At 45.6% G+C, this 25,494-nt stretch overlaps 1 protein-coding gene across 1 annotated transcript in view; it reads left to right on the top strand.

Moving 5' to 3' along the window:
* Positions 1-25,227, top strand: part of LOC137504607 (vomeronasal type-2 receptor 26-like) — a 53,148-nt gene extending 27,921 nt beyond the window's left edge. The window contains exons 3-4 of the mRNA XM_068233191.1: positions 21,166-21,289; positions 24,356-25,227. Coding sequence (XP_068089292.1) covers positions 21,166-21,289; positions 24,356-25,227 — 996 coding nt within the window. The remainder of the gene's footprint in view (positions 1-21,165; positions 21,290-24,355) is intronic.
* Positions 25,228-25,494: the final 267 nt, after the last annotated feature.

Genomic DNA, 25,494 nt, shown 5'->3' with positions numbered 1-25,494 from the left:
CACAGCCAGCGCCTGACCCGCATGGTGGCTGACTACATGGGGTCCTACAGCGGGCTTGACAGCGATGCCCCTGTTGATCCCATGGAGTATTGGGTCAAGCGCCTGGAGATCTGGAGCGAGCTGGCGCAGTACGCCCTGGAAGTGCTGTCCTGCCCCCCTTCCAGCGTGCTGTCCGAGCGCTGCTTCAGTGCAGCTGGTGGTGTGGTCACCGAGAAACGCTCACGTCTGTCTCACAAGTCTGTGGACAGACTGACGTTTCTCAAGATGAACCAGGCGTGGGTGGAAGGCGAGTTCCTGGCCCCTGTTGTCGGCGAGAGGGGGACATGAACTGGCTAAGAACCATCGTTAATGTGCCTTACCACCCTTTACCACCTCCTGGCTCCTGCTCACTAAGCCAGCCTGGTTCACTTTGACTATTACGTCGCCTGCAGCCACACATTTTACACCTACAGTGGGCTGCTGTGTACTGCCCTTCTGCTGTCTGTCTGTGTTTCCCACTGCCAGGGTACACAGATTTACCTTCTGCTGCCACTCTGCCACCAGCTATTACGTCAAACAATAGCTATATATCTGTGTAATTTGTTTTACAAACAAAACCAAAAAACCATAAAAAAAAAAAAAGGTTTAATTTTTCTGAGGTGCCCGGGTTGAAAACTGTGTTGTCCCAGTTGTGTATTGGACACGATGTGGGCTGCACGACCGCTGTCTGGGACCTCCTGTTGTGTTCATTTACGGCCTGGTATCACCGCTAGGTACCAGGGCTATTATGTCATGCTGCCTGCCTGCTGCCACACTCACACTACTCCTCCATTCCTCCTGCTGATGCTGCTGTCTGTCTGTGTTTCCCAACGCCAGGGTACACAGATTTACCTTCTGCTGCCACTCTGCCACCAGCTATTACGTCAAAAAATAGCTATATCTGTGTAATTGGTTGTAAAACCAAAACTACAAAACCATAAAAAAAAAAAAAAGGTTTAATTTTTCTGAGGTGCCCGGGTTGAAAACTGTGTTGTCCCAGTTGTGTATTGGACACAATGTGGGCTACACGACCGCTGTCTGGGACCTCCTGCCTGCTGTGTTTATTTACAGCCCTGGTATCACCGCTAGGTACCAGGGCTATTATGTCACGCTGCCTGCCTGCTGCCACACTCACACTACTCCTCCATTCCTCCTGCTGATGCTGCTGTCTGTCTGTGTTTCCCAACGCCAGGGTACACAGATTTACCTTCTGCTGCCACTCTGCCACCAGCTATTACGTCAAACAATAGCTGCTCACATTACTCCTCCATTCCTCCTGCTGCTGCTGCTGCTGTCTGTCTGTCTGTGTTTCCCAACGCCAGGGTACACAGATTTACCTTCTGCTGCCACTCTGCCACCAGCTATTACGTCAAAAAATAGCTATATCTGTCTGTGTAATTTGTTGTAAAAACAAAACTACAAAACCATAAAAAAAAAAAAAAAAGGTTTAATTTTTCTGAGGTGCCCGGGTTGAAAGCTGTGTTGTCCCAGTTGTGTATTGGACACAATGTGGGCTGCACGACCGCTGTCTGGGACCTCCTGCCTGCTGTGTTTATTTACAGCCCTGGTATCACCGCTAGGTACCAGGGCTATTATGTCACGCTGCCTGCCTGCTGCCACACTCACACTACTCCTCCATTCCTCCTGCTGATGCTGCTGTCTGTCTGTGTTTCCCAACGCCAGGGTACACAGATTTACCTTCTGCTGCCACTCTGCCACCAGCTATTACGTCAAACAATAGCTGCTCACATTACTCCTCCATTCCTCCTGCTGCTGCTGCTGCTGTCTGTCTGTCTGTGTTTCCCAACGCCAGGGTACACAGATTTACCTTCTGCTGCCACTCTGCCACCAGCTATTACGTCAAAAAATAGCTATATCTGTCTGTGTAATTTGTTGTAAAAACAAAACTACAAAACCATAAAAAAAAAAAAAAGGTTTAATTTTTCTGAGGTGCCCGGGTTGAAAACTGTGTTGTCCCAGTTGTGTATTGGACACAATGTGGGCTGCACGACCGCTGTCTGGGACCTCCTGCCTGCTGTGTTTATTTACAGCCCTGGTATCACCGCTAGGTACCAGGGCTATTATGTCACGCTGCCTGCCTCATTGACTGCCTGCTGCCACACACTCATCCTCCTCCTCCTGCTGCTGAATAGAGTTGGGCCGAACGGTTCGCCGGCGAACCTGGTTCGCGCGAACCTAGGTGGTTCGCGTGCGGGTACCGCACGCGAACTTTATTGCGGAAAAGTTCGCCCCATTGCGGTTCGCCCCATAATGCACTGAGGGTCAACTTTGACCCTCTACATCACAGTCAGCAGGCCCAGTGTAGCCAATTAGGCTACACTAGCCCCTGGAGCCCCACCCCCCCTTATATAGGCAGGCAGCGGCGGCCGTGGCCACTCGTGTGCCTGCATTAGTTAGAGTAGGGCGAGCTACTGCAGTCTCTCATAGGGAAAGATTAGTTAGCCTTAGCTTGTCCCTGGCTGCATACCTGTTCATTGATCCTGCCACTGCATACCTGTTCATTGATCCTGCCACTGCATACCTGTTCATTGATCCTGCCACTGCATACCTGTTCATTGATCCTGCCACTGCATACCTGTTCAGTGATCCTGCCACTGCATACCTGTTCATTGATCCTGCCACTGCATACCTGTTCATTGATCCTGCCACTGCATACCTGTTCATTGATCCTGCCACTGCATACCTGTTCATTGATCCTGCCACTGCATACCTGTTCATTGATCCTGCCACTGCATACCTGTTCATTGATCCTGCCACTGCATACCTGTTCAGTGATCCTGCCACTGCATACCTGTTCATTGATCCTGCCACTGCATACCTGTTCTGTGAACCCACCACTGCATACCTGTTCTGTTCAGTGGACCCGCCACTGTATACCTGTTTAGTGAACCCGCCACTGCATACCTGTTCTGTTCAGTGGACCCGCCACTGTATACCTGTTCAGTGGACCCGCCACTGCATACCTGTTCTGTTCAGTGAACCCGCCACTGCATACCTGTTCTGTTCAGTGGAGTTTGGTGTGTCAGTGTGAAGCAGTACCTTAATTACACTCCCTGATTGATGTATACACATGCAAGATGTTTTAAAGCACTTTAGGCCTGTCATTTAGCATTCAATGTGATTTCTGCCCTTAAAACGCTGCTTTGCGTCAAATCCAGATTTTTCCCGGTGACTTTTGGCGTGTATCCCACTCCGCCATGCCCCCCTCCAGGTGTTAGACCCCTTGAAACATCTTTTCCATCACTTTTGTGGCCAGCATAATTTTTTTTTTTTTTCAAAGTTCGCTTCCCCATTGAAGTCTATTGCGGTTCGCGAACTTTAACGCGAACCGAACCTTCCGCGAAAGTTCGCGAACCCGGTTCGCGAACCTAAAATCGGAGGTTCGGCCCAACTCTACTGCTGAATTTACCTCCTGCTGTCTGTGTGTTTCCACTGCCAGGGAGCACATACAATGGCGCTTCCAACATGCGTGCGCCACCAGCTATTTGTTACGCTCAAAAATAGCTGCATTTCTTTAAAAAAAAAAATTTGAAAAGAGAAATAAGTGAAGAAGAAGACGATATAGAAGAAGATGAAGAAGATGAAGAAGAAGAAGATGATGAAGAAGAAGAAGAAGAAGAAGAAGAAGAAGAAGAAGAAGAAGAAGAAGAAGAAGAAGAAGAAGAAGAAGAAGAAGAAGAAGAAGAAGAAGAAGATGAAGAAGATGAAGAAGAAGAAGAAGAAGAAGAAGAAGAAGATGAAGAAGATGAAGAAGAAGAAGAAGAAGATGAAGAAGAAGAAGAAGATGAAGATGAAGAAGATGAAGAAGATGAAGAAGAAGAAGATGAAGATGATGAAGAAGATGAAGATGAAGAAGAAGATGAAGATGATGAAGAAGAAGAAGATGAAGAAGAAGATGATGAAGAAAAAGAAGAGGAAGAAGATGAAGAAGATGAAGATGAAGAAGATGAAGAAGAAGAAGATGATGAAGAAGAAGAAGAAGAAGATGAAGAAGAAGATGAAGAAGATGAAGAAGAAGAAGAAGAAGATGAAGAAGAAGATGAAGAAGATGAAGATGAAGAAGATGAAGAAGATGAAGAAGAAGAAGATGAAGATGATGAAGAAGATGAAGATGAAGAAGAAGATGAAGATGATGAAGAAGAAGAAGATGAAGAAGATGAAGAAGATGAAGATGAAGAAGATGAAGAAGATGAAGAAGAAGAAGATGATGAAGAAGAAGAAGAAGATGAAGAAGAAGATGAAGAAGATGAAGAAGAAGAAGAAGAAGAAGATGAAGAAGAAGAAGAAGATGAAGAAGATGAAGATGAAGAAGATGAAGAAGAAGAAGAAGAAGAAGATGAAGAAGATGAAGAAGATGAAGAAGAAGATGAAGAAGATGAAGAAGAAGATGAAGAAGAAGATGAAGAAGATGAAGAAAAAGAAGATGAAGAAGAAGAAGATGATGATGAAGAAGATGAAGAAGAAGAAGAAGAAGAAGACAATATAAAAGAACAAGAAGATATAGAAGAAGATATAGAAGAAGAAGATATAGAAGAAGAAGATATAGAAGAAGAAGAAGAAGAAGAAGAAGAAGAAGATATAGAAGATAAAGAAGAAGAAGAAGAAGTATATACAGTACTGAACAAATTTCTGGACACAACTTCTCTTTTCAACTTTTTTTTTTTAAAGGAACATCCCCACATAATCACTTGCTGTTGTTACTTGGAAAAAAAGAGGTTTCTTGCATCATTCACCCTCAAAACAAGTGTTGGAAGCTATTTAAGGCCATTTCGAATAGTCAGCTCGAATAATGAGCTCGAATACCGACTCGAATAGTGAGCTCGAATTCCGAGGTCGAATCGAATAGTAAAAATTATTCGACTCGAATATTCGACTGATCTCGAATAATTTACTATTCGAATTCGACCTAACTCGAATTTTGAAAAGGGGTATTTGAGCACCACTACCTGAAATGATCTTCCAACAGTCTTGAAGGAGTTCCCAGAGATGCTTAGCACTTGTTGGCCCTTTTGCCTTCGCTCTGCGGTCCAGCTCACCCCAAACCATCTCGATTGGGTTCAGGTCTGGTGACTGTGGAGGCCAGGTCATCTGGCGCAGCACCTAATCACTCTCCTTCCTGGTCAAATAGCCCTTACACAGCCTGGAGGTGTGTTTGGGGTCATTGTCCTGTTGAAAAATAAATAATGGTCCAACTAAACGCAAATCGGATGGAATAGCATGCCACTGCAAGATGCTGTGGTAGCCATGCTGGTTCAGTATGCCTACAATTTTGAATAAATCCCCAACAGTGTCACCAGCAAAGCACCTCCACACCATCACACCTCCTCCTCCATGCTTCACAGTGGGAACCAGACATGTAGAGACCATCCGTTCACCTTCTCTGCGCCGCACAAAGACACAGTAGTTGGAACCAAAAATCTCAAATTTGGACTCATCAGACCAAAGCACAGATTTCCACTGGTCTAATGTCCATTCCTTGTTTTCTTTAGCCCAAACAAGTCTCTTCTGCTTGTTGTCTGTCCTTAGCAGTGGTTTCCTAGCAAATATTCTACCATGAGTGCCTGATTCACACAATCTCCTCTTAACAGTTGTTCTAGAGATGTGTCTGCTGCTAGAACTCTGTGTGACATTGACCTGGTCTCTAATCTGAGCTACTGTTAACCTGCGATTTCTGAGGCTGGTGACTCGGATGAACTTATCCTCCGCAGCAGAGGTGACTCTTGGTCTTCCTTTCCTGGGGCGGTCCGCATGTGAGCCAGTTTCTTTGTAGCGTTTGATGGTTTTTGAGACTGCACTTGGGGACACTTTCAAGGTTTTCACAATTTTTCGGACTGACTGACTTCATCTTAAAGTAATGATGGCCACTAGTTTTTCTTTACTTAACTGCTTTTTTCTTGGCATAATACAAATTCTAACAGTCTATTCAGTAGGACTATCAGCTGTGTATCCACCTGACTTCTCCACAACGCAACTGATGGTCCCAACCCCATTTATAAGGCAAGAAATCCCACTTATTAAACCTGACAGGGCACACCTGTGAAGTGAAAACCATTTCAGGTGACTACCTCTTGAAATTCATCAAGAGAATGCCAAGAGTGTGCAAAGCAGTAATCAAAGCAAAAGGTGGCTACTTTGAAGAACCTAGAATATGACATATTTTCAGTTGTTTCACACTTTTTGGTTATGTACTATACTTCCACATGTGTTAATCCATAGTTTGGATGCCTTCAGTGTGAATCTACAATGTTCATAGTCATGAAAATAAAGAAAACTCTTTTAATGAGAAGCTGTGTCCAAACTTTTGGCCTGTACTGTATATAAAAAATGCATGCAAAATACATGCTATTACTGTAAATTTTGCTGCTCTCCCATGCTCATTTCATTTCATTATTTTATTTATTTTTTTTTTTTCATTTTTATATTGTGTCTAAAATCAACCAAGATGGCCACCGTCATTAGGCTGTAGAACTCACACTTCACACACCTGTCACAGGCAGGGCCGGATTTGTACTCTTTACCGCCCAAGGCCACTGTCACCAGCCGCCCCCTTTAGGTATAGATAGCGAGATGACCCCTTTCCTCCAGTATAGGTAGCCAGATGACCCTTCCCCCCCCTCCCTCTAGTACAGGCAGCCAGATGACCCCTCCCCCCTTCCCTCTAGTATAGGTAGCCAGATGACCCCTCCCCCCTTTTCCTCCAGTATCGGTTGCCAGATGACTCCCTTAATCCCTCCTTCTCCCACCCCCCCTTCAGTATAGGTAGCCAGCTCGCCTTCACACCACAGCAGCCAATCTGTGTCACTCATTTCTCCACTCATCTCCAGTGCAGACGCTTCTCCTTCCTTTCCATCTCTAATGCTGCCTAAGTCTTTAGCCGCCGGCCACAATGCAAACGTGCACAGAGAGCAAGATGGCTGCTGCACAGGCGGCTAGCAGCAGAGTACTGCGGTCAGGCGCTCGCCTGATCTCCCTGCATTGCAGCATTTGCAAGCTTGCACCAGTTTAGCCTGCTGCTTTGGTGCCCTTGCTCCTGTGGTGCCCTAGGCCATGGCCTAGGTTGCCTTGTCCTAAATCCGGCCCTGGTCACAGGCCTCTTCTTCTCCAGGCCTGGAAGCCGGCGCTGAACTCCCGCAGGTACACCACTCCTGCACTCACTTGTACTTTAACCACAATAAGGAGACAGCACACAAGTAGCTTCTTCAAGTAATCTATATTAGTGCCATACAGTTACAGAGCAGACAAGAGACACGACATGTTTCGGGCGTAGCCCTTCCATACCTGAGGAAGGGCTACGCCCGAAACATGTCGTGTCTCTTGTCTGCTCTGTAACTGTATGGCACTAATACAGATGAAACAAAACACAAGCACAGCTGCTGCTGCATTTGATTTGTGTACAGTCATCATCAGTATTGTGCTGTGGTGTGAAGCTGTAATCACTTTTGCCCTTAGAGCAGTGTCTCTCTGTGGAATGCAAATACTTAAATAATGATAATTGTACACAGATCAAAGGTTGCTAATACTGCAGAAGCCGTGATTGCCTTTTGTTTCAGAGAAAGGGTAATTGGACCTGTATGTTCCTAGCTCAGATTGGGAGAGATAAGTGAGTAACTCAAGCCCTGACATTAGTAAGCTGCATAGATAAATAAATCTATGTTTCCTGAACTGTTTCTCTTATCACAGGCACTGCTCTCTGTGATACCGTTCTGTGCACAGATATGGAGAACACAGACAGAAAGGGGGGTGGGCTTGAGCAGGCTGCTCTCACAGATAGGGAAAACACAGGTAGAGAGGGGGGCGGGCTTGAGCAGACTGCTCTCACTGTTATTGAACTCCCTAATGAAGCAGCCGACTGAGAGCTCAGTTGGTGGTTTTACAGAAGGGATTACAAGCTCACATGGCAGATCAGCATGAAAAAGACAGCAGGGTAAGTGTCTGTTCTCATGTCCCTATTTGTGCATAGTGTTAATTATAACAGGTTGCTTCATCTGTGGTACACTTTAAGAAAGTCATTTTTAGGAGTAGGAGGATAAATACAGTTGTTTATCTCATCGGTTTATTTTTACCTCGGGTTCACTTTGAAGTCATGAATAATGGTGGTGTAACAGTGGCCCATGTGTCTGCATGGGGGCCATGAGAAAACTGCTTTAGGCCAGATTACCTACAAGGCAGCTGATGCAGCTGCATCAGACCTTATTGTACCATTCGGGGACCAAGGGCCTCACTGGAGGTCTCATGTACTGCGGAGTCACACAAGTAACTAGTCACCAGCGGATTCTTTGGAGAGGTAACTTACCCATCTGCAATCCAGCAACACATCTCACTTTATTCTCAGCATCCCATCTCACTTTATTCTCAGCAACCCATCTCAATGGCTACAGTGGCATCACTCCTCATGTGACCTGCTGTACCAGTAGTATTAAGACTCCGAGGCTGAGGAGGATGAATCTAGATTGGGTTGCTTGTGTGTGGTCAGGTATGTTACCTCCCCACAGACTCTACTCACTGTTTTGCATGTAGGCCCTCTGGCTACCTAATTTTGGGGTGAATGCCCTGACTACCTACTACTAGGGTGGGCTTTCTGACTATCTGATACTATGGGCTACATCTAAATATCTAATACTGGTGGCACCTATGTGTACTTGGGGCATTTCTTGCTACCCACTTCTCTCAAACACTTTAATTGGCAGTGCAGCACAGCAGAACTTTAACCCCTCCAACTCTGGATCTGTTCACTCTGCTGTGTGCAGACTTACATTGGAAGTCACATAAAGTGATGTGCAATCTTGTGCTTCATTGTGCTGGTAAATGAACAAGGGCTTTGTGCTTATCACGATCCTCTGCAGCTGTTTTGGCCCGGGTGACAGGCAGCTTAAACTTAAAACAGTAGAGAGGAGAAGAAAAGTGCTGGCTCGTGAAGCACATATAAAAAAAGTTTTATTCACACCCGTAATAAACCATTGCACTTACTAGACATTGGAAGTTAAAATCACATCTCAAGGGTAAAAACCCTTTGTGAATCACAAGGTGGGTCCTGTCTCTGTCACTATGGCCAGAAGTGGTCAGTCCCAGTTGGAAGAGGGAAGGCAGGCTGGCACTCTGGTGAACGAACCTCTGCTACTGACGTCACAATGCGTTTCGCCTCTCCAAGTCTTCATCAGGTGAGTCTCACCTGACGAAGGCTTGGAGAAGTCCAAACAAAATGGAAAGTTCCTTTGTTCAGAATTCAGTCAAAAATGGAAGCTAGCCTGGGGTTCTCTTGCTAGCTTGCAATCTTTAGATGTTGGTAAATAAAGACCTTTGAAAAGATTTCAGTCTCTTCCTTATGTAGGATCAAGTTTTAAAGGGTGGAACTCAGGGGCAACCCCTGCTCTAGAGGTTCGTTGACCCCTTACATTTGGGGGAAATATTAGTCTCAAATATATGACCGGTCCACATCCCCGGGAATATGCATCACACACAAATAATAATAACACATTCTGCAACCCTTAAAGAATATGGATCACATTTATATCAGACATGAATAGTGCAGGACATTCCGTTACTGAGAATTGCAATGATGGTGCTGTGGTTTAGGTCAACCCCATAAAAGAAATATGAAAATGTTCATCAGGTTACCAGTGACCAAACCATATATATTTTTCATATAGGTCACAAGTACAGTAGTCATCTAAAAATAAGGCTCTTCCTGAAGTAATCCGGATTGTAATGTGAATAACAATCAGTGCAGAAAACCAATTTCACATGATCCACAATCAGCACGCATGTATTTATCTTTACTACTGGCAAACATGGAAAAAAAAAAAACAGACAGCACCAACTGCCATTTTCTATAATCATGCCCCCCAACAATGCAATAGGCGAACAGGTTGCATTTTTAAAACTATACATATGCAAAGAGGGAGGTACTGGTTTCTTGACAGTTGAAGACAGCCCCCACAGTTCCCACAATGCAACAAGGCTCCCACAATGTGATGTCAAGACCTAGGGCCTAAAATCACACTGTGGGAAGGCTTTTACCACAATATCAGCCATACAGACATCCCTGATGATCTATTGGAGAAAAGGTAAAGGTTTCTCATGGGAAAATGGGTATAAGCTACTGATTAGGATGAAGTTCAATCCTTGGTTACAGATCCTCTTAACCACTTGCCGACCGCCCACAGCCGATGGGCGGCGGCAAGGGCTGGGCCCAAACGACCACAATATGCCCATCGGCGGTGGGTGGGCGTGGTTATGCGGCGATCGCGTCATCTGTGACGCGATCAGCCGCCAGCGACAGGCTCCGCCCCCTTGCACAGTAACCCGCCGGCCGTTCGGAAGCGCCGGCGGGTTGCTAGCTGCTCGATCACCGCATACAAAGTGTATAATACGCTTTGTAATGTATACAAAGCATATTATACAGGCTGCCTCCTGCCCTGGTGGTCCCAGTGATCGAGGGACCACCAGGGCAGGCTGCAGCCACGCAGGTAAGCACCCAAGCACACTGATCTGCCCAAACTCCCTCTGATCGCCCAAAGCACCCTTCAGACCCCCCCTGCCCACCCCTCAGACCCCTGTTTGCACCCAATCACCCATCAATCACTCCCTGTCACTATCTGTCAACACTATTTTTATGATTAGCTCCAAAACTGCCCCCTGGGGGCTCCTGATCACCCCCCCCCCACACACTCTTAGATCCTCCCCAGACCCCCCTGTGTATTGTATACATCTATCCTCCCCGTAATCACCTGTTAATCACCTGTCAATCACCCGTCAATCACCCGTCAATCACCCCGTCACCACCTGTCACTGCCTCCCATCAGATCATACCCTAACCTGCCTCTTAAGGGCATCTGATCACCCACCCACACCATCAGATCGCCTGCAGACCCACCCTCAGATCACCTCCAAAGTGCATTGTTTACATCTGTTCTGCCATCTAATCACCCACTGATCACCCATCAATCACCCATCAATCACCCCCTGTCACCACCTGTCACTGCTACCCATCAGATCAGACCCCTATCTGCCCCTAAGGCACCCAATCACCCGCCCACACCCTCAGAATGCCCTCAGATCCCCCCAGACCTCACCCCGTGTACTGTATAATCTATTCTCCCCTGTAATCACCTGTCAATCACCTGTCAATCACCTGTCAATCACCCACCAATCACCCCGTCACCACCTGTCACTGCCACCCATCAGATCAGACCCTAAACTGCCTCTTACGGGCATCTGGTCACCCACCCACACCATCAGATCGCCCGCAAACACACCCTTAGATCACCTCCAAAGTGCATTGTTTACATCTGTTATGCCATCTAATCACACACTAATCACCCATCAATCACCCCCTGTCACCACCTGTCACTGCTACCCATCAGATCAGACCCTAATCTGCCCCTTGGGCACCCAATCACCCGCCCACACCCTCAGAACACCCTCAGACCCCAGCCCTGATCACCTCGCCAGTGCATTGCTAGCATCTATTCCCCCCTCTAATCACACCTTAAGACACCCATCAATCACCTCCTGTCACCACCTGTCACCCCCTAGCACACCTACCCATCAGATCAGGCCCTAATTTGCCCCATGTGGGCTCATAGGGACCAATCAATATTATTCACACACCCCTCTGAGGGGCGTTTCCAGTACCCGCCCTACCCATGATTCCTGGAGGTTATCCAGTATACTATAAAAGGGAGGCTGGAGCGGTTACTTCCTTAGCGGGCTGTAGGATTGCGGCCGATACTCTGTTACTTTGCTGATGTTGTATTAGTTATGTGATTTATACTGTAATTATATTTTAGCACTATGGCACTCTAGCACTGAGCACTTTTCACTCCTGACGAAATTTCCCATAGAGGAAATGAAACATGTCGAGTTTTGTGTAGGGTTTATAAATTACTAGTGGGGAAGTGGAGGGTGTTTTTTTCTGACCGTGACAATACCTCCCACCCATGTGTCACATCTTTTGCAAATATTAGCAAAATAGATTCCATTTTAGAAACATTAATAAAGGTTAAGTTTTAAATTTAGTCCTCTACATTTAGGGTAACATGTGTTATTTGCATTGAATCAGGTGTGTTATTTATATATGGGCTCCTGATCACTCGGCCAAACCCTCAGATCCCCCCTCAGACCCCCTTCCGATCACCTCCCCAGTGCATTGATTGCATCTATTTTCCCCTCTGATCACCCCCTGAGACACCCATCAATCACATGCCCATGTTCTCTGCTGCCATGTCCAGGTCACGATTTGAGAACATCCTGCGCTTCCTGCACTTCAGTGCCAATACAACCTGTCATCTAAGAGGCCACCCTGCTTATCGGTTCCTCAAAATTCGCCCCTCATAGACCACCTGTCAAAAATTTTTGCAAATGCTTATACCCCTGAACAGTCATTTTGAGACATTTGGTTTCCAGACTACTCACGGTTTTGGGCCCCTAAAATGCCAGGGCAGTATAGGAACCCCACAAGTGACCCCATTTTAGAAAAAAGACACCCCAAGGTATTCCGTTAGGTGTATGACGAGTTCATAGAAGATTTTATTTTTTTTGTCAAAAGTTAGCGGAAACTGATTTTTATTGTTTTTTTCACAAAGTGTCATTTTTCACTAACTTGTGACAAAAAATAAATTCTTCTATGAACTTACCATACTCCTAATGGAATACCTTGGGGTGTCTTCTTTCTAAAATGGGGTCACTTGTAGGGTTCCTATTCTGCCTTGGCATTTTAGGGGCCCTAAACCGTGAGGAGTAGTCTAGAAACCAAATGTCTCAAAATTACCTGTGAATAGGACTTTGGGCCCCTTAGCGCACCTAGGCTGCAAAAAAGTGTCACACATGTGGTATCACCGTACTCAGGAGAAGTAGTATAATGTGTTTTGGGGTGTATTTTTACACATATCCATGCTGGGTGGGAGAAATCTCTCTGTAAATGGAGAATTGTGTGTAAAAAAAAAATCACAAAATTGTCATTTACAGAGATATTTCTCCCACCCAGCATGGGTATATGTAAAAATACACCACAAAACACATACTACTTCTTCTGAGTACGGCAGTACCACATGTGTGGCACTTTTTTGCAGCCTAACTGCAATAAGGGGCCCAAAGTCCAATGAGTACCTTTAAGATTGCACAAATCATTTTGAGACATTTGGGTTCAAGACTACTCCTCATGGTTTAGGGCCCCTGAAATGCCAGAGCAGTATAGGAACCCCACAAGTGACCCCATTTTAGAAAGAAGACATCCCAAGGTATTCCGTTAGGTGTATGACAAGTTCATAGTAGATTTTATTTTTGTCACAAATTAGCGGAAATTGATTTATAGTGTTTTTTTTTTACAAAGTGTCAATTTCCGCTAACTTGTGACAAAAAAAGTACCGTCTATGAACTCACCATACTCCTAACTGTATACCTTGGGGTGTCTTCTTTCTAAAATGGGGTCATTTGTGGGGTTCCTATACTGTCCTGGCATTTTAGGGCCCTAAACCGTGAGGAGTAGTCTTGAAACCAAATGTCTCAAAATGACCTGTGAAATCCTAAAGGTACTCATTGGACTTTGGGCCCCTTAGCGCAGTTAGGGTGCAAAAAAGTGCCACACATGTGGTATCGCTGTACTCAGGAGAAGTAGTATAATGTGTTTTGGGGTGTATTTTTACACATACCCATGCTGGGTGGGAGAAATCTCTCTGTAAATGGACAATTGTGTGTAAAGAAAATCAAACATTGTCATTTACAGAGATATTTCTCCCACCCAGCATGGGTATGTGTAAAAATACACCCCAAAACACATTATACTACTTCTCCTGAGTATGGCAATACCACATGTGTGGCACTTTTTTCAGCCTAACTTCTCTAAGGGGCCCAAAGTCCAAATAGCACCTTTAGGCTTTACAGGGGTGCTTACAATTTATCACCCCAAAATGCCAGGACAGCAAACACACCCCACTAATGACCCCATTTTGGAAAGTAGACACTTCAAGGTATTCAGAGAGGAGCATAGTGAGTCCGTGGCAGATTTCATTTTTTTGTTGTTGCAAGTTAGCAGAAATGGAAACTTTTAGGGTTTTTTTTGTCTCAAAGTGTCATTTTCTGCTAACTTGTGACAAAAAATAAAATCTTCTATGAACTCACCATGCCTCTCAGTGAATACTTTGGGATGTCTTCTTTCCAAAATGGGGTCATTTGAGGGGTATTTATACTATCCTGGAATTCTAGCCCCTCATGAAACATGACAGGTGCTCAGAAAAGTCAGAGATGCTTCAAAATGGGAAAATTTTGGCACCATAGTTTGTAAACGCTATAACTTTTACCCAAACCAATAAATATACACTGAATGTTTTTTTTTTTTAAATCAAAGACATGTAGCACAATAAATTTGGACCAAAATGTATACAGAAATTTTACTTTATTTGACAAATTTTATCACAGAAAGTAAAAAAAAAACATTTTTTTTGACAAAATTCATGTTTTTTTGATGAATATAATAAAAACCAAAACTTGCAGCAGCAATCAAATAACACCAAAAGAAAGCTGTATTAGTGACAAGAAAAGGAGGTAAAATTCATTTAGATAGTAGGTTGTATGACTGAGCAATAAACCGTGAAAGCTGCAGTGGTCTGAATGGAAAAAAAGGCTCTGGTCCTTAAGGGGCGAAAAGACTGTGGTCCTTAAGTGGTTAAACTACTTCCCAACCACAGGTTTTTTACCATTAACAACCAGAGCGATTTTCACATCATGCTCCTCCCATGCATTAGCCCATAATTTTATTGTTACTTATCACATTGAAATGATCTATATCTTGATTCATTTTCCATGAATTAGGCTTTCTTTGGTTGGTACATTTTGATAAGAATTTTTTTTTCTTTATATGCATCTTAAAGGGAATAATTAGAAAAAAAGGAAAACAAATCATTATTTCTCAGTTTTCAGCCACTATGGTTTTAAAACAATTCTTCAATCATAAATAGAAAAGGAAAACCTTCACACTCAAAACTGACCTGGGTTAGGCAACACAGACACTGTACAATGTTCCTATCCACACCGTGTATTCACTCCAAGCAGTAGTAATTAGATACATCAATTTAAAGAGAATCCGAGGTGGGATTTAATTATGCTAGTGGGGCACAGAGGCTGGTTGTGCACACTAACACCAGCCTCTGTTGCCCCATGGTGTGCCTCCATGTCCCCCCTGCGTGACGCTAAAGCCCCCGCAGTGCAAGCGACACGCAGCGTGTCGCCAGCACAATGTTTACCTCTGCCTGTCGGTTAGCGCCGCTCCCCCGCCTCCTCCATATCGGCGCTACCCGCCCTCATCCCTTCCCTCCAATCAGCGGGAGGGAAGGGACGCGGGCGGGTAGCGCCGATACGGAGGAGGCGGAGGAACGGCACTAACAGAAAGGCAGAGGTAAACATTGTGCTGGCAACACGCTGCTTGTCGCTAGCACTGCGGGGAGTATAGCGGCGCGCAGGGGGGTCTTGGAGGCACACCATGGGGCAACAGAGGCTGGTGTTAGTGTGTACAACCAGCTAGTGTTGGGCGAACATCTAGATGTTCGGGTTCGGGCCGAACAGGCCGAACATGGCCGCGATGTTCGGGTGTTCGACCCGAACTCCGAACATAATGGAAGTCAATGGGGACCCGAACTTTTGTGCTTTGTAAAGCCTCCTTATATGCTACATACCCCAAATTTACAGGGTATGTGCACCTTGGGAGTGGGTACAAGAGGAAAAAAAAATTTAGCAAAAAGAGCTTATAGTTTTTGAGAAAATCGATTTTAAAGTTTCAAAGGGAAAACTGTCTTTTAAATGCGGGAAATGTCTGTTTTCTTTGCACAGGTAACATGCTTTTTGTCGGCATGCAGTCATAAATGTAATACATATAAGAGGTTCCAGGAAAAGGGACCGGTAATGCTAACCCAGCAGCAGCACACGTGATGGAACAGGAGGAGGGTGGCGCAGGAGGAGAAGGCCACGCTTTGAGACACAACAACCCAGGCCTTGCATGAGGACAAGAAGCGTGCGGATAGCATGCTTTGTACCACCATGCAGTCATAAATGTAATAAAGATAAGTGGTTCAATAAACAGGGACCACGCGGCAACGCTAACCCAGCAGCAGCACACGTGATGGAACAGGAGGAGGCGCAGGAGGAGAAGGCCACGCTTTGTGAGACACAACAACCCAGGCCTTGCATGAGGACAAAAAGCGTGCGGATAGCATGCTTTGTACCGCCATGTAGTCATAAATGTAATAAAGATAAGAGGTTCAATAAACAGGGACCACGCGGCAACGCTAACCCAGCAGCAGCAGCAGCAGCAGCACACGTGATGGAACAGGAGGAGGCGCAGGAGGAGAAGGCCACGCTTTGTGAGACACAACAACCCAGGCCTTGCATGAGGACAAAAAGCGTGCGGATATAGCAGCAATGCTTTTTGCCGCCATGCAGTCATAAATGTAATACAGATGAGAGGTTCAATAAACAGGGACCGGAAACGCTAAACCATCCCAGATGTTCATCGGTCATGTTACTTGGTTGGGGTCCAGGAGTGTTGCGTAGTCGTTTCCAATCCAGGATTGATTCATTTTAATTTGAGTCAGACGGTCTGCATTTTCTGTGGAGAGGCGGATACGCCGATCTGTGATGATGCCTCCGGCAGCACTGAAACAGCGTTCCGACATAACGCTGGCTGCCGGGCAAGCCAGCACCTCTATTGCGTACATTGCCAGTTCGTGCCAGGTGTCTAGCTTCATGCCCGGTTTCAGGTCCAGCGGTGCCAGCCACAAATCCGTCTGTTCCTTTATTCCCCTCCAAATTTCCTCCCCTGTGTGCTGCTTATCCCCAAGGCAGATCAGCTTCAGCAACGCTTGCTGACGCATGCCAACAGCTGTGCTGCACTGCTTCCACGATCCTACTGCTGCTGGTGCTGGGTTAGCATTTCCGGATGAGGTACAGCTTTGAGATGCGTTGGAGGAGAAGGAGTCAGAGAGGTAGGTGCTGCTGTTGTTATCCAGCTGTTTGCGGCGTGGGCAACACCCGCGCCGTAGCAGGTGAGGAATCGCTGCCAGGCTCCACAAGGTTCACCCAGTGCGCGGTAAGGGAGATGTATCGACCCTGGCCGAACGCACTCGTCCAGGTGTCAGTGGTGAGGTGAACCTTGCAGGCAACGGCATTCTTCAAGCTTCGGGTTATTTAGCTGACCACGTGCTCATGCAACTCAGGCACTGCAGAGCGCGCAAAGTGGTAGCGGCTGGGAACCACGTAACGTGGGATGGCCACTGACATCATGCCCTTGAAGCTGTTTGTCTCCACCACTCGATATGGCAGCATTTCGCAGGCCAGAAGCTTGGCTATGCTGGCTGGCTGTTACTGCCACGGCCCGGGGGTCATTTGCTGGCAATTTCCTCTTGTGCTCAAACATCTCAGAAACAGACAACTCAACCGTAGCGCTGCACACCGAAGGGCTGTTGGTTGTTGTGTTTGATGAACACTGGGAGACCTCAAGAGCACTAGTCCGGAAAGTGACAGTGTCAGCATCGTCTGATGTTTGTGAATGTTGTGAACCACGCAATGGCTGGGCTACTGCTGCTGCTGAGGCGGGTCTGGTGGTGAGTCTGGTGAACCCAAGGGAGGCAGTGTTGCTGGTGGTACCCTGTCCTGCCGCGTTTGCCCACAGAGTGGGATGTTTGGATAGAATGTGGCGGCTCATGCTGGTGGTGGAGAGGTTGTTAATACTTTTCCCCCTGCTCAGGCGGGTCTTGCACACCTTGCAAATCGCCATGGTAACATCCTCAGTGCAGTCTTCAAAGAAAGCCCAGACTTTAACTGGCTGAGGACTCGGACCTCGTGCGTGATGTGCTGGTGCTGCTTAACCCACTGCTGGACGCTTGAGAGGTCATCCAAGTAATTATCTGGTCCTGTTCTTTTGGATCTGTGAGGGTTGTTGTCCTGGACAACATGGGCAGTATTGAGTGGGTTTTCTTGGGTGCTCCCCTGTGGCCTGTACGTGAACCGTCAGGGGAAACACCTCTTCCCTTGCCCCTCCCTCTTTCACCGGATTTCTTCCTCATTTCACTTATCCTTAAAGTACACGCTGACTGGCAGCAGTACAGTGGCAGTACAGAAATGCTATACAGTGGTGGGTGAGCGGTGTACCACTATTGTCAGCAGTGACACAGAGCACAATGCTATACAGTGGCGGGTGAGCGGTGTACTACTGTTCCCAGCAGACACAGAGTGGAAGTAAACACAATGCTATATAGTGTGGCTGAGCCGTGTACACAGAGTGGCATTAAACACAATGCTATATAGTCTGCTATATAGTCACCCCGAACAGGGTGATGTTCTGCAGAACCCGAACAGTGGCAAACACTGTTCGCCCAACACTACTGGGAGGGAACGCAGATTTTAGTACCTAAACACACGATACAACATGTTTTCCGGGGTCGGACTCTGAGGCACATACAGATGGTCCCGATCATCATCCTCATCATACAACTCTTCTCCTGAGTCTGACCCACCCACCACCTCTGCCACCCCAACATCCCCAGACACAGACCCCTCATCGTCCTCAACATTAACTTGGGATGCTGGCCTGAGCCAGACCTCCTCCTCCACATCAGGCCCCATCATCTCCTCAATGGCAGCCCTCATTAATCGCTCTGGCGACGGACTGATGGACACAACGTTCTCCTCCGGGGAGGGCTGCTGCTGACCACTGGCTGCTGGGGTGGATGTTATAGCTTGCGTGGGGCGTTGGCTGTTGCTGTTGTTGGGAGTGCTGCTCACAGCGGAGGTCTCTGGGGAACTCATGTTGAGCTCATATAGTGGTTGACGGTGAGTGGAGTATTACTGATCCCAGCAATATACACACTGACTGGCAGAGTACGCAATGCTATATAGTGTGGCTGAGCGAGGTACACAGAGTGGCAGTAAACAGAATGCTATATAGTGTGGCTGAGCGAGCGGTGTACCACTATTCCCAGCAGACACAGAACAGTGAACAGAATGCTATATAGTGTGGCTGAGCGAGCGGTGTACCACTATTCCCAGCAGACACAGAACAGTGAACAGAATGCTATATAGTGTGGATGAGCGAGCGGTGTACCACTATTCCCAGCAGACACAGAACAGTAAACAGAATGCTATATAGTGTGGCTGAGCGAGCGGTGTACCACTATTCCCAGCAGACACAGAACAGTGAACAGAATGCTATATAGTGTGGCTGAGCGAGCGGTGTACCACTATTCCCAGCAGACACAGAACAGTGAACAGAATGCTATATAGTGTGGCTGAGCGAGCGGTGTACTACTGTTCCCAGCAGACACAGAACAGTACACAGAATGCTATATAGTGTGGCTGAACGAGCGGTGTACTACTGTTCCCAGCAGACACAGAACAGTACACAGAATGCTATATAGTGTGGCTGAACGAGCGGTGTACCACTATTCCAAGCAGACACAGAACAGTGAACAGAATGCTATATAGTGTGGCTGAGCGAGCGGTGTACCACTATTCCCAGCAGACACAGAGTGGCAGTAAACAGAATGCTATATAGTGTGGCTGAGCGAGGTACACAGAGTGGCAGTAAACAGAATGCTATATAGTGTGGCTGTGCAAGCGGTGTACTACTATTCCCAGCAGACACAGAGTGGCAGTAAACAGAATGCTATATAGTGTGGCTGAGCGAGGTACACAGAGTGGCAGTAAACAGAATGCTGAGCGAGCGGTGTACTACTATTCCCAGCAGCGACACACAATGACTGGGGGGGACCCTGGCTAGCGTGGCTGGAGCGCGAACTACCCTGCCTGCCTACCCAAAGCTAAACCCACAGACAAATGGCGGAGATATGACGTGGTTCGGGTATTTATTTACCCGAACCACGTGACAGTTCGGCCAATCAGAGCGCGTTCGGGTCCGAACCACGTGACCCGTTCGGCCAATCACAGCGCTAGCCGAACGTTCGGGGAACGTTCGGCCATGCGCTCTTAGTTCGGCCATATGGCCGAACGGTTTGGCCGAGCACCGTCAGGTGTTCGGCCGAACTCGAACATCACCCGAACAGGGTGATGTTCTGCAGAACCCGAACAGTGGCGAACACTGTTCGCCCAACACTACAACCAGCCTCTGTGCCCCACTAGCATAATTAAATCCCACCTCGGGTTCTCTTTAAGAAAGACAATGTGGGAAGCTGAGGAAAGGAAGCTTCCATTTAATGTAGTTGTTATGAGTCAGATGTACATGGTAACATATGCAGATGTTTCATCAAATATACATCACCCTTCTAAAGCTGACACAAGGAGAGATGGTCGACAACAGTTTTGCACTTGCAGCGCTTGTTTAAAGACTAAGCTCCATGGATGGGCGACAGCTAAAATAAAGTGTGCTTGGATACATAAAACCCACATGTTTTATTCGCCCATTTGTCCTGGTTATTACAATGTTTACAATTGTGGCCATAGTACAATGTTTGGTGATAATATTTTATCTGGAATTTAAGTTGTATTTTTTTTTCCGTTTTGTGATTTTTAATCCTATCACAATAATTATGAGCCTTTATTTGCAAAATCAACAGTAATATACCCTCATGACATACATATTTAAAAGTCTATAAGGTAACTATTTACTGTATGTTTTTTTTTTAATAATGTGTCTTTTTTTTTTTTTTACAAGGGTTTTATTTTGGTAACTATAGGAAAGGATATTTTGTGTATGTAATGTTGTGTTAGAGTGAATTTTTAATTTTTGGCCACAAGATGGCACTACACTTACTTCCATGTGCTATAAACAATATAGGGAAGTACTGTTTACGTTCGGGTTTTGTGAATGAGAAGCTGTGCCTCATTGTTGCAGGCACTCATCCATTACAGACACTGTGATCGGGTTTGAGAACAAGCTGTTCTCATTCCCTGAGCACAAAACAGCAAGATTGCGGTGGAATGGCGGCTCTGCGACGCGGCGACTGGTAAACAAACGGATATGTGTACATTTGTCCCCTGGGTGTTGAGTGAAGTCTCCAGGGGTGTATATATATGAACCAGTGGTACGGAACTGGTTAATGTAGCACATCAAATAAAATGCAATACTGACATATACCATGCCTACATGCCCTTATTTATTACTTTTGTCTGTTTTGCACCAAGATGCCGCAAAGTGTGTGTTGCGAGTCCTGTAAAGCGGGATACAGAAAAGTGAAACGGGACAAGGAATCTCCATGTTGCTATGACTGTGTCCAGTGCCCAGATGGGGAAATATCCAACTCAACTGGTAATACATTATTGTTGTACACAAGCTCAGACAGACAGTGCATGGCAATATTACTGGTACTTTCACCACTTTAGGACCACAGTGCTAAACCCCCCTAAAGACCGGGCTATTTTTAGTTAAATTGGCCACTGCAGCTTTAAGGCCAAGCTGCAGGGCCGCACAACATAGCACACTAGTGATTCCCCCCCCCCCACACACACACACTTTTCTCCCCACCAACAGCCTCAGGAGGGGACAGCCGTGTCACATGGCTGTCCCCAGTACAGCGCTGCTGCTGATTGCAGCGCTGTACATGTTAATTAGATGCCGGTTTTGCCATCTAACAGACTGAAGGCGGGGCGGAGCTCCGCCCCCAAGCAGGAGATGCACGCGCAGCATGCACGCAATCTCCTGCAAACTGCAGCCCCAGGACTTGACACCAGTTGGAGTTAGGCGGTCCTGGGGCTGCCACCGCGGCCACGCCCATTGGCATGAGGCGGTCCTGGGGGGTTAAACAGCAGAGTTGTTTGCATTGTGTAATTAGCAGCACAACTTATGGTACATGAGTAACACATGCATTGCTATGGAAATGCATGTTACACAAATAGCCAATACACTCCATCTGCCTCTCTATCTTCCAACACTTCCATGTTCACAACTGGAACTGTATCTGTGAAGGCAGAAGTGTTAGAAAATGGAGAGCAGTGTGGAGTGTTTCATTAAGAGGAGTAATTGGGGTAAAAAGGTGTCCAGATGTGTATAAAACTAGGTTAATGCCAAGGATAAGATTTGAAAGAAGAAATGCGGTGGCTTACCTCAAAAATGACAATATCTTGGGACAGAGATGCTTATTAGTGCAAAGGCAACGCATTTCACGGTGCAAGCCCGCCTCCTCAGGCCAATAACAGTCCCGTTGTAAATGAGCCAAAAGACAAAAGGCGCCTTATGTCCCAAGAGATTGTCATTCTTGAGGTAAACCACCGCATTACTACTTTTGAATCTTATCCTTGGTTTAAACCTAGTTTTATACACATCTGGGCTCCTCTTTACCTCAATTGCACCTCTCAAAGAGACACTCCACACTACTCTCCATTTTCTAACACTTCTATTTTTACAGATAAAGTTACAGTTTTGAACATAGAGAGATAGAGAGAAAGATAGAGAGGTGGATTGGTGCCTCTTCAGCCCAATTCTGAACACACTTTGTGGTGAGTGGGGTCTGTTCTGGCCTGACATGGTGGACACCATAGTTTGAAACAGTTTTTTACCTTATAAGAGAGCGACCATCCCCAGTCCAGGCTGGACACCCCGAGTCAAGTCGGGTTCATTGTCTCCACCTGATTCAAGTGGTTGGTTACCCCTCTGCAACCTGCCTTTGTGAGTAGCCCTTTTTATATTATTTTTTTCTCTCCCTTTATTTGAACATACTACGCTCTTTGGGCTCCCAAATTTGTTGTTTCTGTGTCCTTTTCTTTAGGGTGTTGCTACACCCCCCTCAGCCTCATCATTGAGAGGTGGTGGTTTCAGTGAGTTAACCCCTCTGCTTTGGCTCCTGCACATGCAGGGACAGATGTCCATTTCCTGAGACTGTCCCTGCTCATCGCTATTGGCTACACTGAACCATTATAGGTTGCACCACATATCTTCTGACAGTGACACTCTAATGATTTCAAATGAGTTTTCCGGATTGATCCTACTAACTGAGAAGATGCCTACAACATTTCTTTTATATTCTTAAAACGGTATTGTGCCCTGCTTCTGCCTGGTAATAAAGTTATTTGTAAGAATGTGGTAGGTGGCCTCTACAACTTCCCAATTTCCTTTGTTACCTGCTTGCTCTCCTCTTATTGGTAACCGAACTCTATTTCCATCATCAGACCTGAGTACATGAACCACATTACCAACAAACCATAAACCAGTAATGAGCAAAAATGCTGATATTCTTTTTGCATTATTTTTGGAAAAAAATTATGTAAAATTCAAATTTCGAGAAAACATGCCATCATAAATCAATTTTTTAATAAGTTTGTGGGGTTTCTTTTTGCATTTCTCACAGATATCTGCACTAACAATAACAGTTTTAATGCTTTTTGTGAATTTTTGCGGTAAAAAATTGTTTTCTTTGACCGTATTATGAAAATACAATGTATTTTTGCAAATATTTTTTTTAAAATCGCATTAAAAAATTCACAAGCAACACTGCCATAAACACACCACAACTTTAATAGACAAATGTATTCCCATTGTACTGCAGTTGTGCTGTTCTTTTACTGTGGCTATAAGGCATTTGAAAATTAAATCTCGTGGGTCTCGGCATCTTGGGCTGTTTTTGCTTACCAACATTTTTTTGGGTGAAATGGCCACGTATTTCACTTTAAAATCTGCATTTCACATTTTCGTGAATTTGCCAGTATATTTTTGGTTGAAATGCATTGAAGTAAATGGCACATCTCCCATACATGCTAGAATCATTAAATTTGCTAGCTAAATAATGTATCCCCACCCATCAGCACAGCAGATTTACATACTGTATATCCCGAGCTAAGGCAGTGAATTTCCTGCCGGGGTTTCCTGTTAGCACACTGATAGTGTAATGAGCAACGACAATCCACAGTAAGTTGCAATGTTTTTGCCGGGGATAACTGTACAGCCGCAATGCTGCTGTATAAGGATCCCTGGCAAACATACCTATTATTTGCATAAAAATAAACAAGGGGTCATCCCTTCCAAGCCTTTTTAACCACTTATCACCCATGCAGGCTGGCATAGCCAGAATTTGGAGTCCAGACTGTGTGAGGCTCTGCACTCTGAGCTATACCAGACTGCATGGTCCATGATATGGGTGCTGTGGAAAACATGGTGGTAAAGCCTCCCCCTCTTCCCAAAGGACCATGGACAAAAACCTCATCCCAACCTCTGGTTCTCCGAGAGAGGCTAGGTTAGCTACCCCCGGGCCTGTGGGTGTAAGCCTCTGGAAAGGGGGGTTCATAGTGGCATCTGTGAAACAACTTTAAAAAGGAGACCCCTAAATGTTTGACCTCCCTAGATGAAAAAAAATATTAAAATTACTTTAATTCCATTTTTCAGACTCCCAAAGATGTTTCAAGTGTTCCACGTTTGAGAAACACAATCACAACAGAGATCAGTGTATTCCAAAGGATATCCAAATTCTTACCTACAAGAAAAGTTTAAGCATTCTGATTACACTCTTCAGTCTGCTGCTCTTCAGTGCAACAGTGGCTATTTTTGGAACATTTTGGAAATGTCAAGCTTCTCCAGTTGTGAAAGCCAACAATCCGACTCTGAGTTACATCCTTCTTATTTCCCTGATGTTCAGTTTCCTCTGTCCATTGCTATTCATGGGTCAGCCCTCTAGTATACGTTGTCTTCTCCAACTAACAGCTTTTGGAGTAGCTTTCACAGTTTCAGTCTCCACTATATTTTCTAAAACCTTGATTGTTCTAATTGCCTTTAATGCCACAAAGCCTGGAAGTAAACTGAAGAAACTCTTGAGGACTAGGTGGTCCATAACAATGATCTGTCTCTGTTCTCTAGCTGAGATCTTACTAACAGTCTCATGGATCTCATCTTCTCCACCATTTCCAGATGTCAGCATAGACACTGATACAGTGGTCTTAGTATGCAATGTGGGTTCAGTCCCGGCTTTCTTTTTAGAAATTGGTTACATTGGACTCTTAGCTCTGACAAGTTTGGCCACTGCATTTCTAGCTAAGGATTTCCCAGATCGGTATAATGAAGCCAAAAACATAAGTTTCAGCATGCTAATATTTCTCAGTGTGTGGACAGCATTTGTTCCCACCTATCTGAGCTCATCAGGAATCAACATGGTGGCGGTGGAGATATTTGCAATCTTGTCTTCCAGTGCTGGGTTATTATGCTGTATTTTTCTTCCTAAATGCTATGTTATTTTTCTTAGACCTGACTTAAATAGAAGATAAGCACGTACCGGTATGTTTTATCATATCTTTTTATGGGACAACACTGAAGATATGAAACTTACCACTTTTCACTATCTGGAACTAATTCGGATCCGGATACCTAGATATCCGATCCGGGTCGGATATCTGAGTTTGAAATTTTGAAATCCGAATTCAATTCGGATATCCGACCCCAGTATCCGTCCATATTCGGATTGAAAACCGGAACTGGTCTTTTTTTTTTTATAACTCTTTATTAACTGCAAGAGAATGTCATGAACAATGCAG

Source organism: Hyperolius riggenbachi, chromosome 4 (assembly GCF_040937935.1).
Source record: "Hyperolius riggenbachi isolate aHypRig1 chromosome 4, aHypRig1.pri, whole genome shotgun sequence".
Taxonomy (NCBI): domain Eukaryota; kingdom Metazoa; phylum Chordata; class Amphibia; order Anura; family Hyperoliidae; genus Hyperolius; species Hyperolius riggenbachi.
The sequence above is the reverse complement of the archived record's forward strand: the minus strand, read 5'-3'. Positions and strand labels throughout refer to the sequence as shown.